Consider the following 21,394-nt stretch of genomic DNA (forward strand, 5'->3'; position numbering starts at 1 on the left):
TTGGATAATTAGCTCCATGTCAAAAACTAAAATCTTGGAAGTAACAAACTGTAGAACGCCTACAGTACACTATCAAACCGACACCAGTCAAGTGTCACCAATTCAAATCCTGGAGGGCACCAGATTCAGCTAATAAACCAATCAATCAACCTTGATTAGTCAATTGTTTTAGTGTGGGTTGGAACAAAAGCCTGCACACTCTGTAGCTCTTAAGGAGTTGGTGAACACCTCTTAATAGTGACAGGGACGGATAGAGCGGCGGCCCACCTGTCTCCATCTTGCCGTCGAGGGCAGCAGGCCCGTCCAGAACCAGACTCTTGATCTGAAGAAACTCATCAGGCTCGTCGCCCCCGACAACGGTGAAGCCGAACCCCCGGTGGCTCTTCCTCAGTTTGGTGTTGATGAAGGTTCCCTTTAGCTCTGCTGGGTTCCGCGTGAAGAAGGGCTTCCCTCCTGTAAAAAAAACACACACACAAGCCTTACACACCTTTCATAAGAACCCGTTGATCTCATGTGCAGTGCTAGCCAAATAAGGAGGGGCTATCCTACACAGTCTTGGCTCTGGATCAGTGAGGGCTCTGTGAGAGATGTGTTGATGTGACAAGCTCCATGAATCATAAAGAGACTGATTATGATTGATTGATTAATTAGGTTAAGAGGGATTCAAAGAGCTAGGGGGTACCAGCTTGTCTGTGCCTGAGAATGGGGGTAATCCTGTGGTAAATCCCCCAGACTGTGCCCCAGCCTCAGCCTGTGAGGCTGCTATCCCCTATGGAGAGCTACACTTTTGGGTAGAGAGGGAGAGGGGAGAGAGAGATGGAGAGGGGGAGAGAGAGGGAGAGAGGGAGGGGCAGAGAGCGGATGGGGCAGAGAGAGTGTGAGAGGCAGAGAGAGAGGAGATAGGGGTTGAGGGAGTAAATTGATGAAGGAACAGGAAACACATCCACTGAGTTGCATAGGGAAATGGACCAATACCCTCATAAAACTAGGATATTAACCTGGCCAGGACTTACGTTTGGGCCCGATGAGGGGCGGCAGTGGGGGTCCAGCCTGGGGATCCCTGTAGGTCTCCTGGTGGTTGGCGGTATAGCTGGCCAACGGGGCACCAGCCAGGGTGGCATCCTCTATCCATTCTGGAACAACAAAGGGCATACTTCCTGTCTCTGGTGCCTGTACAGTTACACCGATTCCGTATGGTTCCCCAATGGGTGGCTAGGAAACTACTGTACTGCATTGAGCCAGAATGGCTGCCAATGAAAGTAATACCACGTAATCCAATCTCTGACAGATCTAAATGGCAGCCTCACTGTGTAATGTATCAGAGGCTTAAGTCTTCATTAATATTCTCAGTATTAAGATTCAATCAATGAAAGAGTAAAAGTCTTCACAGATATTGAGCGTACAGAGATATTGACCTTAAAAGGAGGAAAAGTCAGCAAGTAATCAAGTCAGAAGCGTATTTAGCTGAGCCTGCAGAAGGGGGATCAATAGCCTGGTCCCTAGTGGTGTGACCTGCATGTCTAGGGAAAATCTGAGTGACATCGTACATCTAATATAGAAAGAGGTAAACCCAGGGCACACTCAGACTTAAACCACTTGTCCTGAAAAACCTTTCACTGGGAGAGCAAGACCCAGAAAGAATTCAAATATAGGGATACATTTACATTGCGGTAAAACACTCTTCAATGTATAATTGTCAAACCCAAACTTACCTAGAACTGCACACTTCCAAAATTATTCACATAAGCACAAATCCTTCGGAGAGAGAATCAGTGACACTTAAAACATTGCCAAATTAAACCAAAAAGACCTCTCTTCAAGGCCATTAAAATAAATCATAGGTATGCCTTTATGGTTTCTCAATAGCAAATCATAAAGCGCCAGAAGCAGAGTAGAGCAGAGCAGAGCAGCAGGACAAAGAGACAGATAGGCACGATCACAGACATGAAGAAAGAAAGGAATGACGCCCGGCGGGCTGGAAACGAACCTCGGATGTAGCGCTCACCTTCTGGTGGCTGCTGTTGCTCGAGCTGCTTCAGCCGCTTAGCCTCCAGTATAGGGTTCTCATACTGGGTCTTCCTGTTAATGTGACTGAGAGAGGGAGGGAAAAGGGGAGAATGAGACAGGAAGGGAGCGGGATAGAGAAAGATAATTGAGTCAGTGAAAAGTAGAGCGTAAGTAAGAACAAGGGGGATAATAAAAGGAAAGAAATTAGATCAAAAAGAGAAAGAAAAAAGAACAGAAGAAAGCCAAGGGGATCAGGCCAGGGATGGAGAAGAAGGGATAAAGAAAGAGAAAGATTGAGTTACAGAGAGGCCGTGATGAAAGAGTGAACACAACACACAGATAGACAAAGTCTCTGGTGGCCTATGCTCCAGGAGCCAAGGGCTCAAGTCAAGGAAGTCAAGTCTGGTACAGACAATGCTCTGGTGGATCAGAGGAGACAGAGACGACGAGGCCTGAATATCAACAGCATCACACAATCACTGAGGAGCACTGCTTCAGGAGGTTAACACCACCACCACAACCACGTCATACCACAACCCGACAAGGAATTAAAGGAGCAGTACACCGTAAGGAAATGACACTTCAAACAGTATGGAAACATTATGCAATTATGCATTAAACAGGAAACAATAGGAATAATGTATATGGAAAAACTCAGAAAACAAAACTGGGCATCTGCCTCGAAGGTATTGCTTTGAACAACAGCAAAACATATGCATGTATTGCTATTAATGCACAGCCCCAAGGTCTAGATGAGAAACCCTGTGTCTAAATCATCATGACGGCAACAAAATGGCCTATAATCCCCAAAACAGCCTGCATTTGATGTTGTTTTGCAATGTTCCAGGGCACTGCTCAGTGTTAAATGCATTGTAAATGTACAGTACAGTGAGGTCATTTTAAATGCGACAGATGTGTGTGTGTCACGACTTACTCCACATAGTAAACACCATAGACTGGGTCATCTATTTTCTCCCAGCCTGTTGGCAGCTCTGGAAGAGAGGTAGAGAGAGGAGGAAACGGCACGTTGTTAGAGATGGTGCTCATTGTTAAGACAGAAGGTCACTGAATACCTTTTCCTACCACACACAGCCTGTCAGTCACTGGGGAGTGAGCAGGACTCCAGAGGCTGTCTGGACCTGGCTCTTGGCTCCTGGCAGGACACGGCTGACATTTAACACATCAGATAGACACTACGGGGGGATTTGACCGATCATGATCAACACCAGACGCTCAGATGGTGAAGAGGAGCTGGCGGTATGTGTGTGTGGTGGTCTAAATGTCAATTTTGGTTTAAAAATGTGTTGTTTAAATACGTCACGTGAAGATATCTTTTCTTATTGTTCATGGCAGTAAGGGAATCTGATGTACAACGTTGACCGACATCGCTGATGTAGGCGTGGTGTGTATATAATGGTATTCAATGTTGTCCTTGATTGTTTTATCACTGTCTGTCGCATGGCATTGTAGAACTTCACGACCTCGATCATGTATTTATTCACCGCGGTCAAATTCATTAATGATGAGTTGTGTGAGAGGATGTTTTTAATTTTGTGTGTAACCAGGGACACTCGCATGTATATCTTCCATGACATCGATGCTGAGAATGAACGCCATAAATGGCCTGACAACACGGCCATACAATGAGACCAATTAAATCAGAACGTTTTAGATAGAGACATGCATTAGTCATCTGTGAAGGCTGCTACATTGATACAGTCTAAGTATGTCTCAGTACGGCAGAGCAACGCATTATCTCTCCATACAAAGTAGTGTGATTAAAACAGCAGAGATGGAGTTAGCTAGCTACTATACCAATGGCTATAGGGAAACGCCAGAGTGCTGTAATTGGTTACAAACAGATGTGTATAACTGAGTCCTCCGCTGTACAGTATCAGACCTGCATCTCATTAGCCTCAGCTAATGGGGGGGGGGGGGGGGGGGGGGTTGTGTTATGGATGGAACATCCACAATACAGGGACTAGGCTTTAATATTGTCCGATGTTCTAAAGGGGAACATTATACTTTGAGCCAGCAGCACATCACTCTCACCGTAAATTAGAATCACTCTGTATTTCACACCAGTGTGTCTATATTTCTTTTTTTTATGTACTTTATTTATAGATTTTCAGATTTGAGAACAAAAAGAAAAACAGTACAACAAAACCAACCCCTCATTCACCCACCCACCCACCCATACAGCCATCCCACCCATCCCTCCGATCCCTTCCCATCCCATCCCATCCCATCACACCCACCCACCCACCCACCCACCCACCCATACAGCCATCCCACCCATCCCTCCCATCCCTCCCATCCCATCCCATCCCACCCACCCACCCACCCAACAGTGGCAGTATTTCTAAAGGAGATCCTGCCTGTGTGTTATTATTGCTGGGTGCCAGAGCCATCACGTCACTGCTGGGCTTGCTGATACTGAGTGGGTGTAGTGGGATGAATCTGACACTTCAAAAAGAGCTCCCCTCTCCACGCTCCCCGGATGACCCCCACGCACACTCCAGCTCAAGGGTGACTAAGGTGACAAATTGTCGATTAAACTTTTTGCATCTCATTCTGTCTTCCTGACTATTTGATTGCTCCTGAGCGAGGAGCTGCACTACAGGGGCCATACGTCTGCAGTCCTATACACAACTGGAGTAATTGCCTTTCATAATCAATACGTATTGACTGTGTTCATCCAATCTGAGCAATGGTATTAACAATGGCTGCTCCTACCTTGGCTGCTGTTCACCACATGGAGGCGGCTAAACACTGGTCTAGGATCAGTTCACCCTTACTTATCTCAGACCTAACCTTAAACCAGGGGTGTTTTCATGTCTCCCTAGCAATTAATTGATATCACTGATTGACCTGGTATTGCACAATCCTGGTTTCTCAGGTATAATTCAATCTCTGATTAATAGAAAATAACAAACATCCTCAAATACTGATGACATTGGAGGATTGTGACTATTCACCCAAGTATTCCCCACTGAAATAGAATAGTGGGTAGTAGTTTTCTGAGCCCATCTCAGAGCCATGGCTGTTTAATAACCTCTAGTGACTACCCATCCCGCATGCGGGAGCGTAATCATCGACTGACACTAATTAGCATAACGCAACGGACATAAATATTTCTAGAAAATATTCCTATTCATGAAAATCACAAATGAAATATATTGAGACACAGCTTAGCCTTTTGTTAATCACCCTGTCATCTCAGATTTTCAAAATATGCTAAGTATAAATAAGCCAAAGCTAGACAAGCATTTGTGTAAGTTTATCGATAGCCTAGCATAGCATTTTGTCCAGCTAGCAGCAGGTAACTTGGTCACGGAAATCAGAAAAGCAATCAAATTAAATTGTTTACCTTTGATGAACTTTGGATGTTTTCACTCACGAGACTCCCAGTTAGATAGCAAATGTTCCTTTTTTCCAAAAATATTATTTTTGTAGGCGAAATAGCTCCGTTTGTTCTTCACGTTTGGCTGAGAAATCGCCAGGAAATTGCAGTCACGAAAACGCCTAAAAATATTCCAAATTAGCTCCATAATATCGACAGAAACACGGCAAACGTTGTTTATAATCAATCCTCAAGGTGTTTTTCAAATATCTATTCGATAATATATCCGCCGGGACAATTCGTTTTTCAGTAGGATCGATTGGAATAATGGCTACCTCTGTATTTTACGCGAGAGTCACTCTGGGAGCCATCAGGTGACCACTTACACAATGTATCAGCTTATGGGTATTCTTCAACATAAATGCGTAAAACTACATCACTATGTTGTAGACACCTTCGGGAATACGGAGAAAGAGTAATCTGGTTGATAGTCCATTCACTGCTCAATAGGGATGCATTGGAACACAGCGCTTTCAAAACATGAGGCACTTCCGGATTGGATTTTTCTCAGGCTTTCGCCTGCAACATCAGTTCTGTTATACTCACAGACAGTATTTTTACAGTTTTGGAAACTTTAGAGTGTTTTCTATCCTAAGCTGTCAATTATATGCATATTCTAGCATCTTGTTCTGACAAAATATCCCGTTTACTACGGGAACGTTATTAAACAAAATTAAAGCCCCCATCTGGCTCCAGAGACTGATGCACCAGCAGACAGTGGTGGGTAAAGTGCTCTTTGCTAGCCCAGTTTGCTAGCCCAGTTATAATATGAGGCCCAGTGGATGGAATGATGGGGCTTGAGAGTGAGAGGTCCATTTGACGAGAGGCCCATTAGGAAATTATCATCAGGTCAATGTGCCTCTCGTCAATGGTTCTCTCTTTAATAGGGCACGCTGGCTCGCGGGCGTGTGGGTTAACCCTGCAAGAACTGCCCACTCAGCAGACACAAGCCAGCAAGCTCGCACACACACACATGCAAGCACACACAAACAATATATTACAATATATTATTAACCATTTGATGATAATGTTTACACCCTCTAGGCAGTAAGGAAGAGATGTTATAAGCTGTAAGAAGCCAGGGTGACATTGTCACTGAAGCAGTACAGGAAGCATGTTATACAGTAGCCAGGTTTCCCAGAAGACACAGCAGGGGGGAGGGGAGAAAAGAAAGAGGCCTACCTAGCTCACTGTCCAGCTCTTCTGTGTGTACCCCTTCTTCTCCAGGAGAAAGCCATCAGGCCAGGAGAGAGAGAGTGGAGGACCAAGTGTGGGGATTGAAGAGACAGGGGGGGGGGGGGGGAAAGGAGAGAGAGCAGGGAAGAGACAGAGAGAGAGCACCAGAGGGTTAGAGATTGATTTTGATTCCAAGCCTCAAGCAAGCTAAGAGAGCAGCAAAATTTGGCTCCATACATTGTGAAAACATAATGTTTCTGGAATGGTTTGCTCCCGAGTTGCGCAGAAGTCTAAAGAACTGCATCGCAGTGCTAGAGGTGTCACTACAGACACTGGTTAGATTCCAGGGTGTATCACAACGGGCTGCGATTGGGAGTCCCATCGGGTGGCGCGCAATTGGCCCAGAGTCGTCCGGGTTAGGGTTTGGCCGGGGTAGGCCATCATTGTAAATAAGAATTTGTTCTTAACTGACTTGCCTAGATAAATAAAAGGATAAATAAAAAGCAAATAAATAAAAAGCTAAATCCAAGCTAAATCTATACTAAAATCTCTTCATGCATCTTGTCAATATCTGTCATATTATCTTTATATTAGCCACGGTCTGTAACATAACGTTAAACACACTTCATACTTTGCCATTGGGTGACACTGTTTCATATTTACTAAAGCCCTCGAAAAACCAGCTCCAGAAATCAATAGGTGCATTAAAGTGAAATAAATGTGTCATACCAGAGAGACAGACATACATTATAATACTGAACTGAACATTTTAGGTTGGGGCGGGTGAAAACAGCTGCCACTAAATATGAATCATAGTTCATATACCATATGCTTGACAATATGAATAATCTCTCCATCTATCCTGTGTCCTCATGCAGCGGTTTGAGAGGATAGAACTAATAGGAGCCATCTCATCAACACAAGTACCTCAGAACACATGCAGAGGACACATGGTGGGGGAGAGGAGGGGAGAGAGAGACAGGAGGGAGAGAGAGGAGGGAACAGAGAGGAGGGAAGACAGGAGAGAGAGACAGGAGGGAGAGAGAGGAGGGAACCGAAAGGAGGGAACAGAGAGGAGGGGAGATAGATATGGGGAGATAGAGGTGGGGAGAGGAGAGGAAGGGAGGGGAGAGAGAGGAAGGAGGAGGGGAGAGAGATGACGGGAGAGAGAGGAAGGAGAGGAGGGAGTGGAGGGGAGAGAGAGGCAGATTTAGTGCTAGTGTTTTGAGTGGGTGGGTGGGTGGGCTTGTATTTGCTCCTCTACAGTTCAAGGTACATATTTTATTGATGCTAGATGATGCAAATAACCCAGTCAGTCCTTCAGGCTGCCAGGGCGTCTTGCTCAGACTTTACCGCAGGCAGGCAGCACACGAGAGACCAGAATATTACTCTGTCTCATTTCACACTATGGTGGCTCAAGTGTGCCATCTGCAGGCCACTCATGGAATCACAGATGTGACAGACAAGCATCTGATTTCACACACACACAGAGCCTGTGGTGGACGTACCATCATCTTCACATTCTTCCAGAGGTTTGGGAGGCTTGTCCAGGCAGCGTGGGTCAATCCAGGAAGTGGTTTTTGTGTTGTGGCTATAGATAGACACACATAACAGAATCACAGACAGAAACATTGTTCTGACTGGGAAGGCATCAAACACTCACTGTCTGAAAAACATCCTCACTTCCATGGCTAAATATGATACACACTGTTAAGTAATCAGACTTAAAGGCAAGTGTCAAAGGTAGAAAGTGGCACAATATTCTCTTGAGAAGATTGTAATTTAAATAATATTATGGATGTTGGGTATAGAGCCATGTAGCCTATGTTATATAGTGTGTTATGGGGAGTAACGTGTGCATAGGATACATACTCTATAAAGTAGAGCTCTCCGTTCTCGGTGTAGGCCATCTCCCAGTTGTCAGTTAGAGGTCCCAGGGGGTCCTCTTCTGTGGGAGGATGGCTAAGGTGTATGTGTGTCTGCTGAGAGTCCTCCGTGGTGGATGACAAAGTGTTGTTCACACCGTAGGACGGGGCGTTCTCACGCGGGGCGTAGGGGTGCTCGTCAGGTTCACTCGAGTCTCCTGTGGGGGGAGGGTGGCGGGAAGGGGAAAACATGTGTAAACAAAATGCACACATTCTGTGGCAATGACACTATAGTTTGGTGGCCTTTCGGTTACAAGTCCAACGCTCTAACCACTAGGTTACCTGCCGCCCCATGTATCAGTTTTGACAGATACAAATCTGTCGTTCTGCCCCTGAACAAGGCAGTTAACCCACTGTTCCTAGACCGTCATTGAAAATAAGAATTTGTTCTTAACGGACTTGCCTAGTTAAATAAAGGAATAAAAAAATATATAGAATAAAATAAAACAAAAATACTGTCTAGTAGTTTAGAGGTAAAGGAATCTCTCTCCCTTTCACAAACACACACACTTGGCGAACACTTGACTACTGTTGTTTCTGACTGAGCGAGGCCCCTGATCTGACCTCTTGGGGAGAGTGATGATTAGATTAGTGCTCCTGTTCTCTCTGAGGACATCAAATCATATTCACACCTCTGGCATCTGGCTAGGCTACAAATACTGGTAACAAATTAACTACTCTTGGTCCAATCTGAAATCAAACCCACATCACCACAAAAATTCTCGGACTTGAGTCAGGCTGCATTGCTGAAGAGTAAGGGTCAGTTAATGAGACCCAATCACAAATAAAATACCAATACCTAAATATACCAGGAGAGTGGAGGAGATTAGATTTTCTTTAAAGCACTGATATTCCAGTACAAAAGAGAAAAACTAACAACGTAGTATTCTCATATGAAAAATATGGAACATTACCAAACACAACAGTCACCAAAAAGCAATCACAAAATGTAAAAAAAAAAAAACTGCAATCACAACATGTAAAAACCAGCAATCACAACATGTAAAAACCAGCAATCACAACATGTAAAAACCAGCAATCACAACATGTAAAATCCAACAATCACAACATGTAAAAACCAGCAATCACAACATGTAAAAACCAGCAATCACAACATGTAAAAACCAGCAATCACAACATGTAAAATCCAACAATCACAACATGTAAAAACCAGCAATCACAACATGTAAAAAAAACAGCAATCACAACATGTAAAAACCAGCAATCACAACATGTAAAAACCAGCAATCACAACATGTAAAAACCAGCAATCACAACATGTAAAAACCAGCAATCACAACATGTAAAAAACAGCAATCACAACATGTAAAAAACAGCAATCACAACATGTAAAAACCAGCAATCACAACATGTAAAAACCAGCAATCACAACATGTAAAAACCAGCAATCACAACATGTAAAAAACAGCAATCACAACATGTAAAAACCAGCAATCACAACATGTAAAACCAGCAATCACAACATGTAAAAACCAGCCATCACAACATGTAAAAACCAGCCATCACAACATGTAAAAACCAGCAATCACAACATGTAAAAAACAGCAATCACAACACGTAAAAAATAGCAATCACAACATGTAAAAAACAGCAATCACAACATGTAAAAAACAGCAATCACAACATGTAAAAAACAGCAATCACAACATGTAAAAAACAGCAATCACAACATGTAAAAAAAATAGCAATCACAACATGTAAAAAACAGCTATCACAACATGTAAAAAAACCCAGCAATCACAACATGTAAAAAACAGCAATCACAACATGTAAAAAAAACAGCAATCACAACATGTAAAAAACAGCAATCACAACATGTAAAAAACAGCAATCACAACATGTAAAAAAAACAGCAATCACAACATGTAAAAACCAGCAATCACAACATGTAAAAAACAGCAATTACAACATGTAAAAACCAGCAAACACAACATGTAAAAACCAGCAATCACAACATGTAAAAACGAGCAATCATAACGTATAAAAAAAACAGCACAACATGTAAAAACCAGCAATCACAACATGTAAAAACCAGCAATCATAACATGTATAAAAAAAACAGCAATCACAACATGTAAAAAAACAGCAATCACAACATGTAAAAAACAGCAATCACAACATGTAAAAAAAAACAGCAATCACAACATGTAAAAAACAGCAATCACAACATGTAAAAAAACAGCAATCACAACATGTAAAAAAAAACAGCAATCACAACATGTAAAAAAAAACAGCAATCACAACATGTAAAAACCAGCAATCACAACATGTAAAAACCAGCAATCACAACATGTAAAAACCAGCAATTACAACATGTAAAAACCAGCAATCACAACATGTAAAAACCAGCAATCACAACATGTAAAAACCAGCAATCATAACATGTATAAAAAAAACTGCAATCACAACATGTAAAAAACAGCAATCACAATATGTAAAAAACAGCAATCACAACATGTAAAAAACAGCTATCACAACATGTAAAAAAACAGCAATCACAACATGTAAAAAACAGCAATCACAACATGTAAAAAAAACAGCAATCACAACATGTAAAAACCAGCAATCACAACATATAAAAACCAGCAATCACAACATGTAAAAACCAGCAATCACAACATGTAAAAACCAGCAATCATATCATGTATAAAAAAAACAGCAATCACAACATGTAAAAAAACAGCAATCACAATATGTAAAAAACAGCAATCACAACATGTAAAAAAAACAGCAATCACAACATGTAAAAAACAGCTATCACAACATGTAAAAAACAGCAATCACAACATGTAAAAAACAGCAATCACAACATGTAAAAAAAACAGCAATCACAACATGTAAAAAACAGCAATCACAACATGTAAAAAAAACAGCAATCACAACATGTAAAAAACAGCAATCACAACATGTAAAAAACAGCAATCACAACGGCCAACTGCTTTCTTCTGGAAAATGTGAAGTCCAAGATGGACAAAGGGGTGCTGTTGGGGCTGTGTTTCTGGACCTAAGGAAGGCTTTTGATACTGTTAACCATGAGATTCGCATCACAAAATTGTCCAAGTTCAACTTTTCCCCTGATGCCTTGAGATGGATGAAATCATACCTTGAAGGCAGAACTCAGTGTGTCAGAGTGAGCAATGAGCTGTCGCCCACTCGTAGCTATGATGTGGGCGTGCCCCAAGGGTCAATACTGGGGCCCCTCCTGTTCAGCCTGTACATTCATGATCTGCCTTCTGTCTGTACTGGGTCTGAAGTTCAAATGTATGCAGATGATACAGTGATATATGTGCATGCAAAGAGCAAACAACAAGCTGCACAAGAACTCACTACTGTAATGGTCCAGGTTACAAAGTGGCTCAGTGACTCGTGTTTGCATCTCAATGTGAAAAAAACTGTTTGCATGTTCTTCACAAAGAGGGCAACATATGCTACTGAGCCAGATGTCTATGTGTCAGGGGAGAAGCTCCAGGTGGTATCCGATTTTAAGTACCTTGGCATCATACTTGATTCCAACCTCTCTTTTAAAAAGCATGTGAAAAAGGTAATTCAAATAACCAAATTCAACCTAGCTAATTTCCGATTTATACGAAATTGTTTGACTACAGAGGTAGCAAAACTGTACTTCAAATCTATGATACTCCCCCACTTAACATACTGCTTGACTAGTTGGGCCCATGCTTGCTGTACAACATTAAAACCTATTCAGTCTGTCTACAAACAGGCTCTCAAAGTGCTTGATAGGAAGCCCAATAGCCTTCATCATTGTCACATTCTTAGAAAGCATGAGCTCTTGAGTTGGGAAAATCTTGTGCAATACACCGACGCATGTCTTTTATTCAAGATCCTTAATGGCCTGGCTCCCCCTCCACTCAATATTTTTGTTAAACAGAAGACCCAGACATATGGCAGCAGATCCACAAGGTCTGCCATGAGAGGTGACTGTATAGTTCCCCTAAGGAAACGCACCTTTAGTAAATCTGCATTCTCTGTGAGAGCTTCCCATGTCTGGAATACACTGCCATCAGACACACATAACTGCACCACATATCACACTTTCACAAAATGCTTGAAGACATGGCTAAAGGTCAATCAGATTTGTGAACATGGTCCCTAGCTGTGTGTTGCCGCTTTCCATGTTGTCTGTTGTCTGTAGCTTGTGAGGTGTGGAAACACTTTGTTGCTTTTATGAATTTTGTCTTGCTGCTTTTTGTTTTATGTTGCTCTGCTCTGTCTGTATGCTACGTCTTGCTTGTCCTATGTTGCTCTGTCTGTATGCTATGTCTTGCTTGTCCTATGTTGCTATGTCTTGCTTGTTCTATGCTGCTATTGTCTATATTGTAATTGTTTTTAATAACCTGCCCAGGGACTGCGGTTGAAAATTAGCCGCTGGCTAAAACCGGCACTTTTACTGAAACGTTGATTAATGTGCACTGTCCCTGTAAAAAAAACAAAAAAAAAACTAAAACTAAACATGTAAAAAAACAGCAATCACAACATGTAAAAAAACAGCAATCACAACATGTAAAAAAACAGCAATTACAACATGTAAAAATCAGCAATCACAACATGTAAAAAAAACAGCAATCACAACATGTAAAAAACAGCAATCACAACATGTAAAAAAAACAGCAATCACAACATGTAAAAAAAACAGCAATCACAACATGTAAAAAAAACAGCAATCACAACATGTAAAAAACAGCAATCACAACATGTAAAAAAATCAGCAATCACAACATGTAAAAAAAACAGCAATCACAACATGTAAAAAAAACAGCAATCACAACATGTAAAAAAAACAGTAATTACAACATGTAAAAATCAGCAATTACAACATGTAAAAAAAACAGCAATCACAACATGTAAAAAACAGCTATCACAACATGTAAAAATCAGCAATTACAACATGTAAAAAAAACAGCAATCACAACATGTAAAAAAACAGCAATCACAACATGTAAGAACCAGCAATCACAACATGTAAAAACCAGCAATCACAACATGTAAAAACCAGCAATCACAACATGTAAAAACCAGCAATCATAACATGTATAAAAAAAACAGCACAACATGTAAAAACCAGCAATCACAACATGTAAAAACCAGCAATCATAACATGTATAAAAAAAACAGCAATCACAACATGTAAAAAAACAGCAATCACAACATGTAAAAAAACAGCAATCACAACATGTAAAAAACAGCAATCACAACATGTAAAAAAAAACAGCAATCACAACATGTAAAAAACAGCTATCACAACATGTAAAAAAACAGCAATCACAACATGTAAAAAACAGCAATCACAACATGTAAAAAAAACAGCAATCACAACATGTAAAAAACAGCTATCACAACATGTAAAAAAACAGCAATCACAACATGTAAAAAAAACAGCAATCACAACATGTAAAAAAAACAGCAATCACAACATGTAAAAACCAGCAATCACAACATGTAAAAACCAGCAATTACAACATGTAAAAACCAGCAATTACAACATGTAAAAACCAGCAATCACAACATGTAAAAACCAGCAATCATAACATGTATAAAAAAAACAGCAATCACAACATGTAAAAAAACAGCAATCACAATATGTAAAAAACAGCAATCACAACATGTAAAAAACAGCTATCACAACATGTAAAAAAACAGCAATCACAACATGTAAAAAACAGCAATCACAACATGTAAAAAAAACAGCAATCACAACATGTAAAAAACAGCAATCACAACATATAAAAACCAGCAATCACAACATGTAAAAACCAGCAATCACAACATGTAAAAACCAGCAATCATATCATGTATAAAAAAAACAGCAATCACAACATGTAAAAAAACAGCAATCACAATATGTAAAAAACAGCAATCACAACATGTAAAAAAAACAGCAATCACAACATGTAAAAAACAGCTATCACAACATGTAAAAAACAGCAATCACAACATGTAAAAAACAGCAATCACAACATGTAAAAAACAGCAATCACAACATGTAAAAAAAACAGCAATCACAACATGTAAAAAACAGCAATCACAACATGTAAAAAAAACAGCAATCACAACATGTAAAAAACAGCAATCACAACATGTAAAAAACAGCAATCACAACGGCCAACTGCTTTCTTCTGGAAAATGTGAAGTCCAAGATGGACAAAGGGGTGCTGTTGGGGCTGTGTTTCTGGACCTAAGGAAGGCTTTTGATACTGTTAACCATGAGATTCGCATCACAAAATTGTCCAAGTTCAACTTTTCCCCTGATGCCTTGAGATGGATGAAATCATACCTTGAAGGCAGAACTCAGTGTGTCAGAGTGAGCAATGAGCTGTCGCCCACTCGTAGCTATGATGTGGGCGTGCCCCAAGGGTCAATACTGGGGCCCCTCCTGTTCAGCCTGTACATTCATGATCTGCCTTCTGTCTGTACTGGGTCTGAAGTTCAAATGTATGCAGATGATACAGTGATATATGTGCATGCAAAGAGCAAACAACAAGCTGCACAAGAACTCACTACTGTAATGGTCCAGGTTACAAAGTGGCTCAGTGACTCGTGTTTGCATCTCAATGTGAAAAAAACTGTTTGCATGTTCTTCACAAAGAGGGCAACATATGCTACTGAGCCAGATGTCTATGTGTCAGGGGAGAAGCTCCAGGTGGTATCCGATTTTAAGTACCTTGGCATCATACTTGATTCCAACCTCTCTTTTAAAAAGCATGTGAAAAAGGTAATTCAAATAACCAAATTCAACCTAGCTAATTTCCGATTTATACGAAATTGTTTGACTACAGAGGTAGCAAAACTGTACTTCAAATCTATGATACTCCCCCACTTAACATACTGCTTGACTAGTTGGGCCCATGCTTGCTGTACAACATTAAAACCTATTCAGTCTGTCTACAAACAGGCTCTCAAAGTGCTTGATAGGAAGCCCAATAGCCTTCATCATTGTCACATTCTTAGAAAGCATGAGCTCTTGAGTTGGGAAAATCTTGTGCAATACACCGACGCATGTCTTTTATTCAAGATCCTTAATGGCCTGGCTCCCCCTCCACTCAATATTTTTGTTAAACAGAAGACCCAGACATATGGCAGCAGATCCACAAGGTCTGCCATGAGAGGTGACTGTATAGTTCCCCTAAGGAAACGCACCTTTAGTAAATCTGCATTCTCTGTGAGAGCTTCCCATGTCTGGAATACACTGCCATCAGACACACATAACTGCACCACATATCACACTTTCACAAAATGCTTGAAGACATGGCTAAAGGTCAATCAGATTTGTGAACATGGTCCCTAGCTGTGTGTTGCCGCTTTCCATGTTGTCTGTTGTCTGTAGCTTGTGAGGTGTGGAAACACTTTGTTGCTTTTATGAATTTTGTCTTGCTGCTTTTTGTTTTATGTTGCTCTGCTCTGTCTGTATGCTACGTCTTGCTTGTCCTATGTTGCTCTGTCTGTATGCTATGTCTTGCTTGTCCTATGTTGCTATGTCTTGCTTGTTCTATGCTGCTATTGTCTATATTGTAATTGTTTTTAATAACCTGCCCAGGGACTGCGGTTGAAAATTAGCCGCTGGCTAAAACCGGCACTTTTACTGAAACGTTGATTAATGTGCACTGTCCCTGTAAAAAAAACAACAAAAAAAACTAAAACTAAACATGTAAAAAAACAGCAATCACAACATGTAAAAAAACAGCAATCACAACATGTAAAAAAACAGCAATCACAACATGTAAAAAAACAGCAATCACAACATGTAAAAAAACAGCAATCACAACATGTAAAAAACAGCAATCACAACATGTAAAAAAAACAGCAATCACAACATGTAAAAAAAACAGCAATCACAACATGTAAAAAAAACAGCAATCACAACATGTAAAAAAACAGCAATTACAACATGTAAAAATCAGCAATCACAACATGTAAAAAAAACAGCAATCACAACATGTAAAAAAAACAGCAATCACAACATGTAAAAAAAACAGCAATCACAACATGTAAAAAAAACAGCAATCACAACATGTAAAAAACAGCAATCACAACATGTAAAAAAATCAGCAATCACAACATGTAAAAAAAACAGCAATCACAACATGTAAAAAAAACAGCAATCACAACATGTAAAAAAAACAGTAATTACAACATGTAAAAATCAGCAATTACAACATGTAAAAAAAACAGCAATCACAACATGTAAAAAACAGCTATCACAACATGTAAAAATCAGCAATTACAACATGTAAAAAAAACAGCAATCACAACATGTAAAAAAACAGCAATCACAACATGTAAGAACCAGCAATCACAACATGTAAGAACCAGCAATCACAACATGTAAAAACCAGCAATCACAACATGTAAAAACCAGCAATCATAACATGTATAAAAAAAACAGCACAACATGTAAAAACCAGCAATCACAACATGTAAAAACCAGCAATCACAACATGTAAAAACCAGCAATCATAACATGTATAAAAAAAACAGCAATCACAACATGTAAAAAAACAGCAATCACAACATGTAAAAAACAGCAATCACAACATGTAAAAAAAACAGCAATCACAACATGTAAAAAACAGCTATCACAACATGTAAAAAAACAGCAATCACAACATGTAAAAAAAACAGCAATCACAACATGTAAAAAAAACAGCAATCACAACATGTAAAAAAAACAGCAATCACAACATGTAAAAAAAACAGCAATCACAACATGTAAAAAAAACAGTAATTACAACATGTAAAAAAAACAGCAATCACAACATGTAAAAAAACAGCAATCACAACATGTAAGAACCAGCAATCACAACATGTAAGAACCAGCAATCACAACATGTAAAAACCAGCAATCACAACATGTAAAAACCAGCAATCACAACATGTAAAAACCAGCAATCATAACATGTATAAAAAAAACAGCACAACATGTAAAAACCAGCAATCACAACATGTAAAAACCAGCAATCACAACATGTAAAAACCAGCAATCATAACATGTATAAAAAAAACAGCAATCACAACATGTAAAAAACAGCAATCACAACATGTAAAAAAAAACAGCAATCACAACATGTAAAAAACAGCTATCACAACATGTAAAAAAACAGCAATCACAACATGTAAAAAACAGCAATCACAACATGTAAAAAAAACAGCAATCACAACATGTAAAAAACAGCTATCACAACATGTAAAAAAACAGCAATCACAACATGTAAAAAACAGCAATCACAACATGTAAAAAAAACAGCAATCACAACATGTAAAAACCAGCAATCACAACATGTAAAAACCAGCAATTACAACATGTAAAAACCAGCAATCACAACATGTAAAAACCAGCAATCACAACATGTAAAAACCAGCAATCATAACATGTATAAAAAAAACAGCAATCACAACATGTAAAAAAACAGCAATCACAATATGTAAAAAACAGCAATCACAACATGTAAAAAAACAGCAATCACAACATGTAAAAAACAGCAATCACAACATGTAAAAAAAACAGCAATCACAACATGTAAAAAAAACAGCAATCACAACATGTAAAAAAAACAGCAATCACAACATGTAAAAAAAACAGCAATCACAACATGTAAAAAAAACAGCAATTACAACATGTAAAAATCAGCAATCACAACATGTAAAAAAACAGCAATCACAACATGTAAAAAACAGCAATCAAAACATGTAAAAAAAACAGCAATCACAACATGTAAAAAAAACAGCAATCACAACATGTAAAAAAAACAGCAATCACAACATGTAAAAAACAGCAATCACAACATGTAAAAAAATCAGCAATCACAACATGTAAAAAAACAGCAATCACAACATGTAAAAAAAACAGCAATCACAACATGTTAAAAAAACAGCAATTACAACATGTAAAAAAAACAGCAATCACAACATGTAAAAAACAGCTATCACAACATGTAAAAATCAGCAATTACAACATGTAAAAAAAACAGCAATCACAACATGTAAAAAAACAGCAATCACAACATGTAAGAACCAGCAATCACAACATGTAAAAACCAGCAATCACAACATGTAAAAAACAGCTATCACAACATGTAAAAAACAGCTATCACAACATGTAAAAGTCACATATACGTGACTCATACATGTAGACCGACCTGTGTTCACGAGCCTATTATTTCTAGAAAAACATTTATTATCTATTGCAAATACAAAAGAAAACAGTGAGATGTTAGATGAAAACTGATATCAAGAACACACACACACACACACACACACACACACACACAGAACAAAAACACTTCTACATCACAGTTCTACAAGTAAGAAAATGATCATGCTCCTGTTCACAAGTACATTGAGTGGATACATATTCATTCTCTCAAACAGCACATGTGAAATCATGTTGTATTAGTGACCATTAACAACTTAATTCAGACAGAAACAGACAGAAAGCCACCATACTGGTTTCAAAAATGAAAGGTACACATTCTGCTATCGCAGCCAGGTGGCACTATTTTTTCTGCTATCAGATATACAGTGGCGGATGTAGACTGAACAACCAACTAATCCCTCACCACACAAAGGACCACTTGTATCCTGCACTCTTTCCCATAGCCCAGCAGTCTCTCGCTCCCTCCCTCCCCCTCTCCCCATAGCCCAGCAGTCTCTCTTCCTCCCACTGTCCTTTTCCCTCACCCACTCTCTAACAGTCTTTCCCTGTCCCTCCTCTCTCTCTTACCTGTTAAACTACTGTTCATCTCCGGGAGTTCCTCGTCCTCCTCCAGGTCTACAGGCACTATTCCAGCATTTTGCATCTCATTGTAGGACTTGGTGCGTCGGGGAGTGGAGTGCTGGGAGCCCGGGAGGCTGTCTTGCAAAGCATCACTGGTAATCACTTTCCCACTAGGGGGCTGCCTTGGCGGCTTGGGTGTTCCATAATAGTTACCTAGGCAACAGGAGGACATTAGCATGTTTAGAAAAAAAGGAGAGAAGGAATAAAGAGGAAGGCGGGAGAAGAGGGGGGTATAATCACAGAGTCTTTGTATGCAGATGAGGGGACTAAGAAGGCATGACCACAGAGTTTGGGATTTGTAGTCTAGTGCATTCTATTGGAGGAAGTGAGGAGGCTGTTTGTTTCCTCTGGGTGAGTGGAGCATTGTCTAGGCCCACTGACCAAGCTACAGTGACAGAACAGCCACTTCATTAATTGTGCATGTGAATGAATGGTATTTATGCATGACATGTGTAATGCTCCACAGGTGTTGATTGCAATTCTTCGCTATTAAAATATACACAATACTGAAAGTTGCTTGCGAACAATGGCAGACACCTTCCCCTTCTCTCACGTCTTCGACCCCTTTCACACCGAACATAATGCCAGGGTAATGATGACTTTATCCTGTGGGAATGGGATTATACACACAGGGTGTGAATCCCTTGTAGTCTTGACTACTAAATGCAGTAACCTGTTTAATTAAAAAACTCCTAGTACACTCACCTCCAGAGATATACAGCACACTACACCCACATACAATAAATACCAAAGTAAACAACTTGTCCAGGATTCAACTGATGACCTGCTGCAAATAGTTACCTTCATATGCTCCTATTTCCAGAAGGGTCCCACTCTGCTCCAAAGCCAGAAAGTCCTCCACAGGCAGGAAGTTGTAATCTATTCCAGGGACCTCTCCGTCACGTGGGGGGCGGGTTGTACCTGAGGAGCCAATAAGAGAGTGGAACGGGTCAGTCAACCAAGAAGATAAGACAATGTTAGGTGATGGTATGGCCAATATTAATGTAGCCTTCCACACAGGAAATGTGGCTAAAATTGGAGTGAGATTAACTCAGATATATGCTCCAATATAAATATATAAATAGTCAGTAGTTAGGTTTTCATCCAATTGACAATAGATTTTCATACGAATATTCTAAAATCCAAAATAAAAATGGTGTCAATTTTTCCATCAGAGAAATGTTTCCATCATATCTCTGAATCCTGGCTTAGGAAGGCGACCAAAAATTCTGACATTTCCATCCCCAACTACAACATTTTCCACCAAGTTAGAACTGTTGCAATCCACCACGGAGGACTCTGTTGCAATCTACTGCAGATAGTCTGCAGAGTTCTGTCATGCTATCCAGGTCTGTGCCCAAACAGTTCGAGCTTCTACTTTCCAGAAATAAGTCTCATTGTTGCCGCTTGTTATAGACCCCCCCACAGGACACCATATGTGAATTAATCGCCCCCCATTTATATTCAGAGTTTGTACTGTTAGGCGACCCAAACTGGGATATGCTTAACACCCAGGCCGCCCGACAATCTAAGCTCGATGCCCTCAATCTCACACAAATTATTATGGAACCTACCAGGTACAACCCCAAATCCATAAACACGGGCACCCTCATCCTGACCAACCTGCCCTCTAAATACTCCTTTGCTGTCTTCAACCAGGATCTCAGTGATCACTGCCTCATAGCCTGCGTCCGTAATGGGTCCGCGGTCAAACGACCACTCCTCATCACTGTCCAACGCTCCCTATAACACATCAGCAAGAAGGCCTTTCTAATCGGCCTGGCCCGGGTATACTGGAAGGATATTGACTTCATCCCGTCAGTAGAGGATGCCTGGTTATTCTTTAAAAGTGCTTTCCTCACCATCTTAAATAAGCATGCCCCATTCAAAAAATGTAGAACCTTGGCTAACTCCAAACCTGACTGCCCTTGACCAGCACAAAAACATCCTGTGGCGTACTGCATTAGCATCGAATAGACCCCGCAATATGCAACTTTTCAGGGAAGTTAGGAACCAATATACACAGGCAAATAGGAAAGCAAAGACTAGCTTTTTCAAACGGAAATTTTCATC

At 40.2% G+C, this 21,394-nt stretch overlaps 1 protein-coding gene across 33 annotated transcripts in view; it reads right to left on the bottom strand.

Annotated features, from left to right (window-relative positions):
- LOC110494499 (membrane-associated guanylate kinase, WW and PDZ domain-containing protein 1) overlaps positions 1–21,394 on the bottom strand; it is a 192,335-nt gene that overhangs the window by 46,688 nt on the left and 124,253 nt on the right. For 12 of the 33 annotated variants that reach the window (XM_090205957.1, XM_021569621.3, XM_090205975.1 and 9 more), the window contains 9 exons: positions 20,123–20,242; positions 19,268–19,474; positions 8,459–8,669; positions 8,095–8,177; positions 6,593–6,628; positions 2,942–2,999; positions 1,988–2,091; positions 1,014–1,133; positions 268–453 (listed from right to left, as the gene is read on the bottom strand). In XM_090205957.1, the coding sequence (XP_090062083.1) occupies positions 268–453; positions 1,014–1,133; positions 1,988–2,091; positions 2,942–2,999; positions 6,593–6,628; positions 8,095–8,177; positions 8,459–8,669; positions 19,268–19,474; positions 20,123–20,242 (1,125 nt within the window). The remainder of the gene's footprint in view (positions 1–267; positions 454–1,013; positions 1,134–1,987; positions 2,092–2,941; positions 3,000–6,592; positions 6,629–8,094; positions 8,178–8,458; positions 8,670–19,267; positions 19,475–20,122; positions 20,243–21,394) is intronic. The other 21 variants (XM_090205960.1, XM_090205958.1, XM_090205978.1 and 18 more) reach the window with 3 other exon arrangements.

This window comes from Oncorhynchus mykiss, chromosome 17, assembly GCF_057628025.1.
Source record: "Oncorhynchus mykiss isolate SJ-2025 chromosome 17, ASM5762802v1, whole genome shotgun sequence".
NCBI classification, from domain to species: Eukaryota; Metazoa; Chordata; class Actinopteri; order Salmoniformes; family Salmonidae; genus Oncorhynchus; species Oncorhynchus mykiss.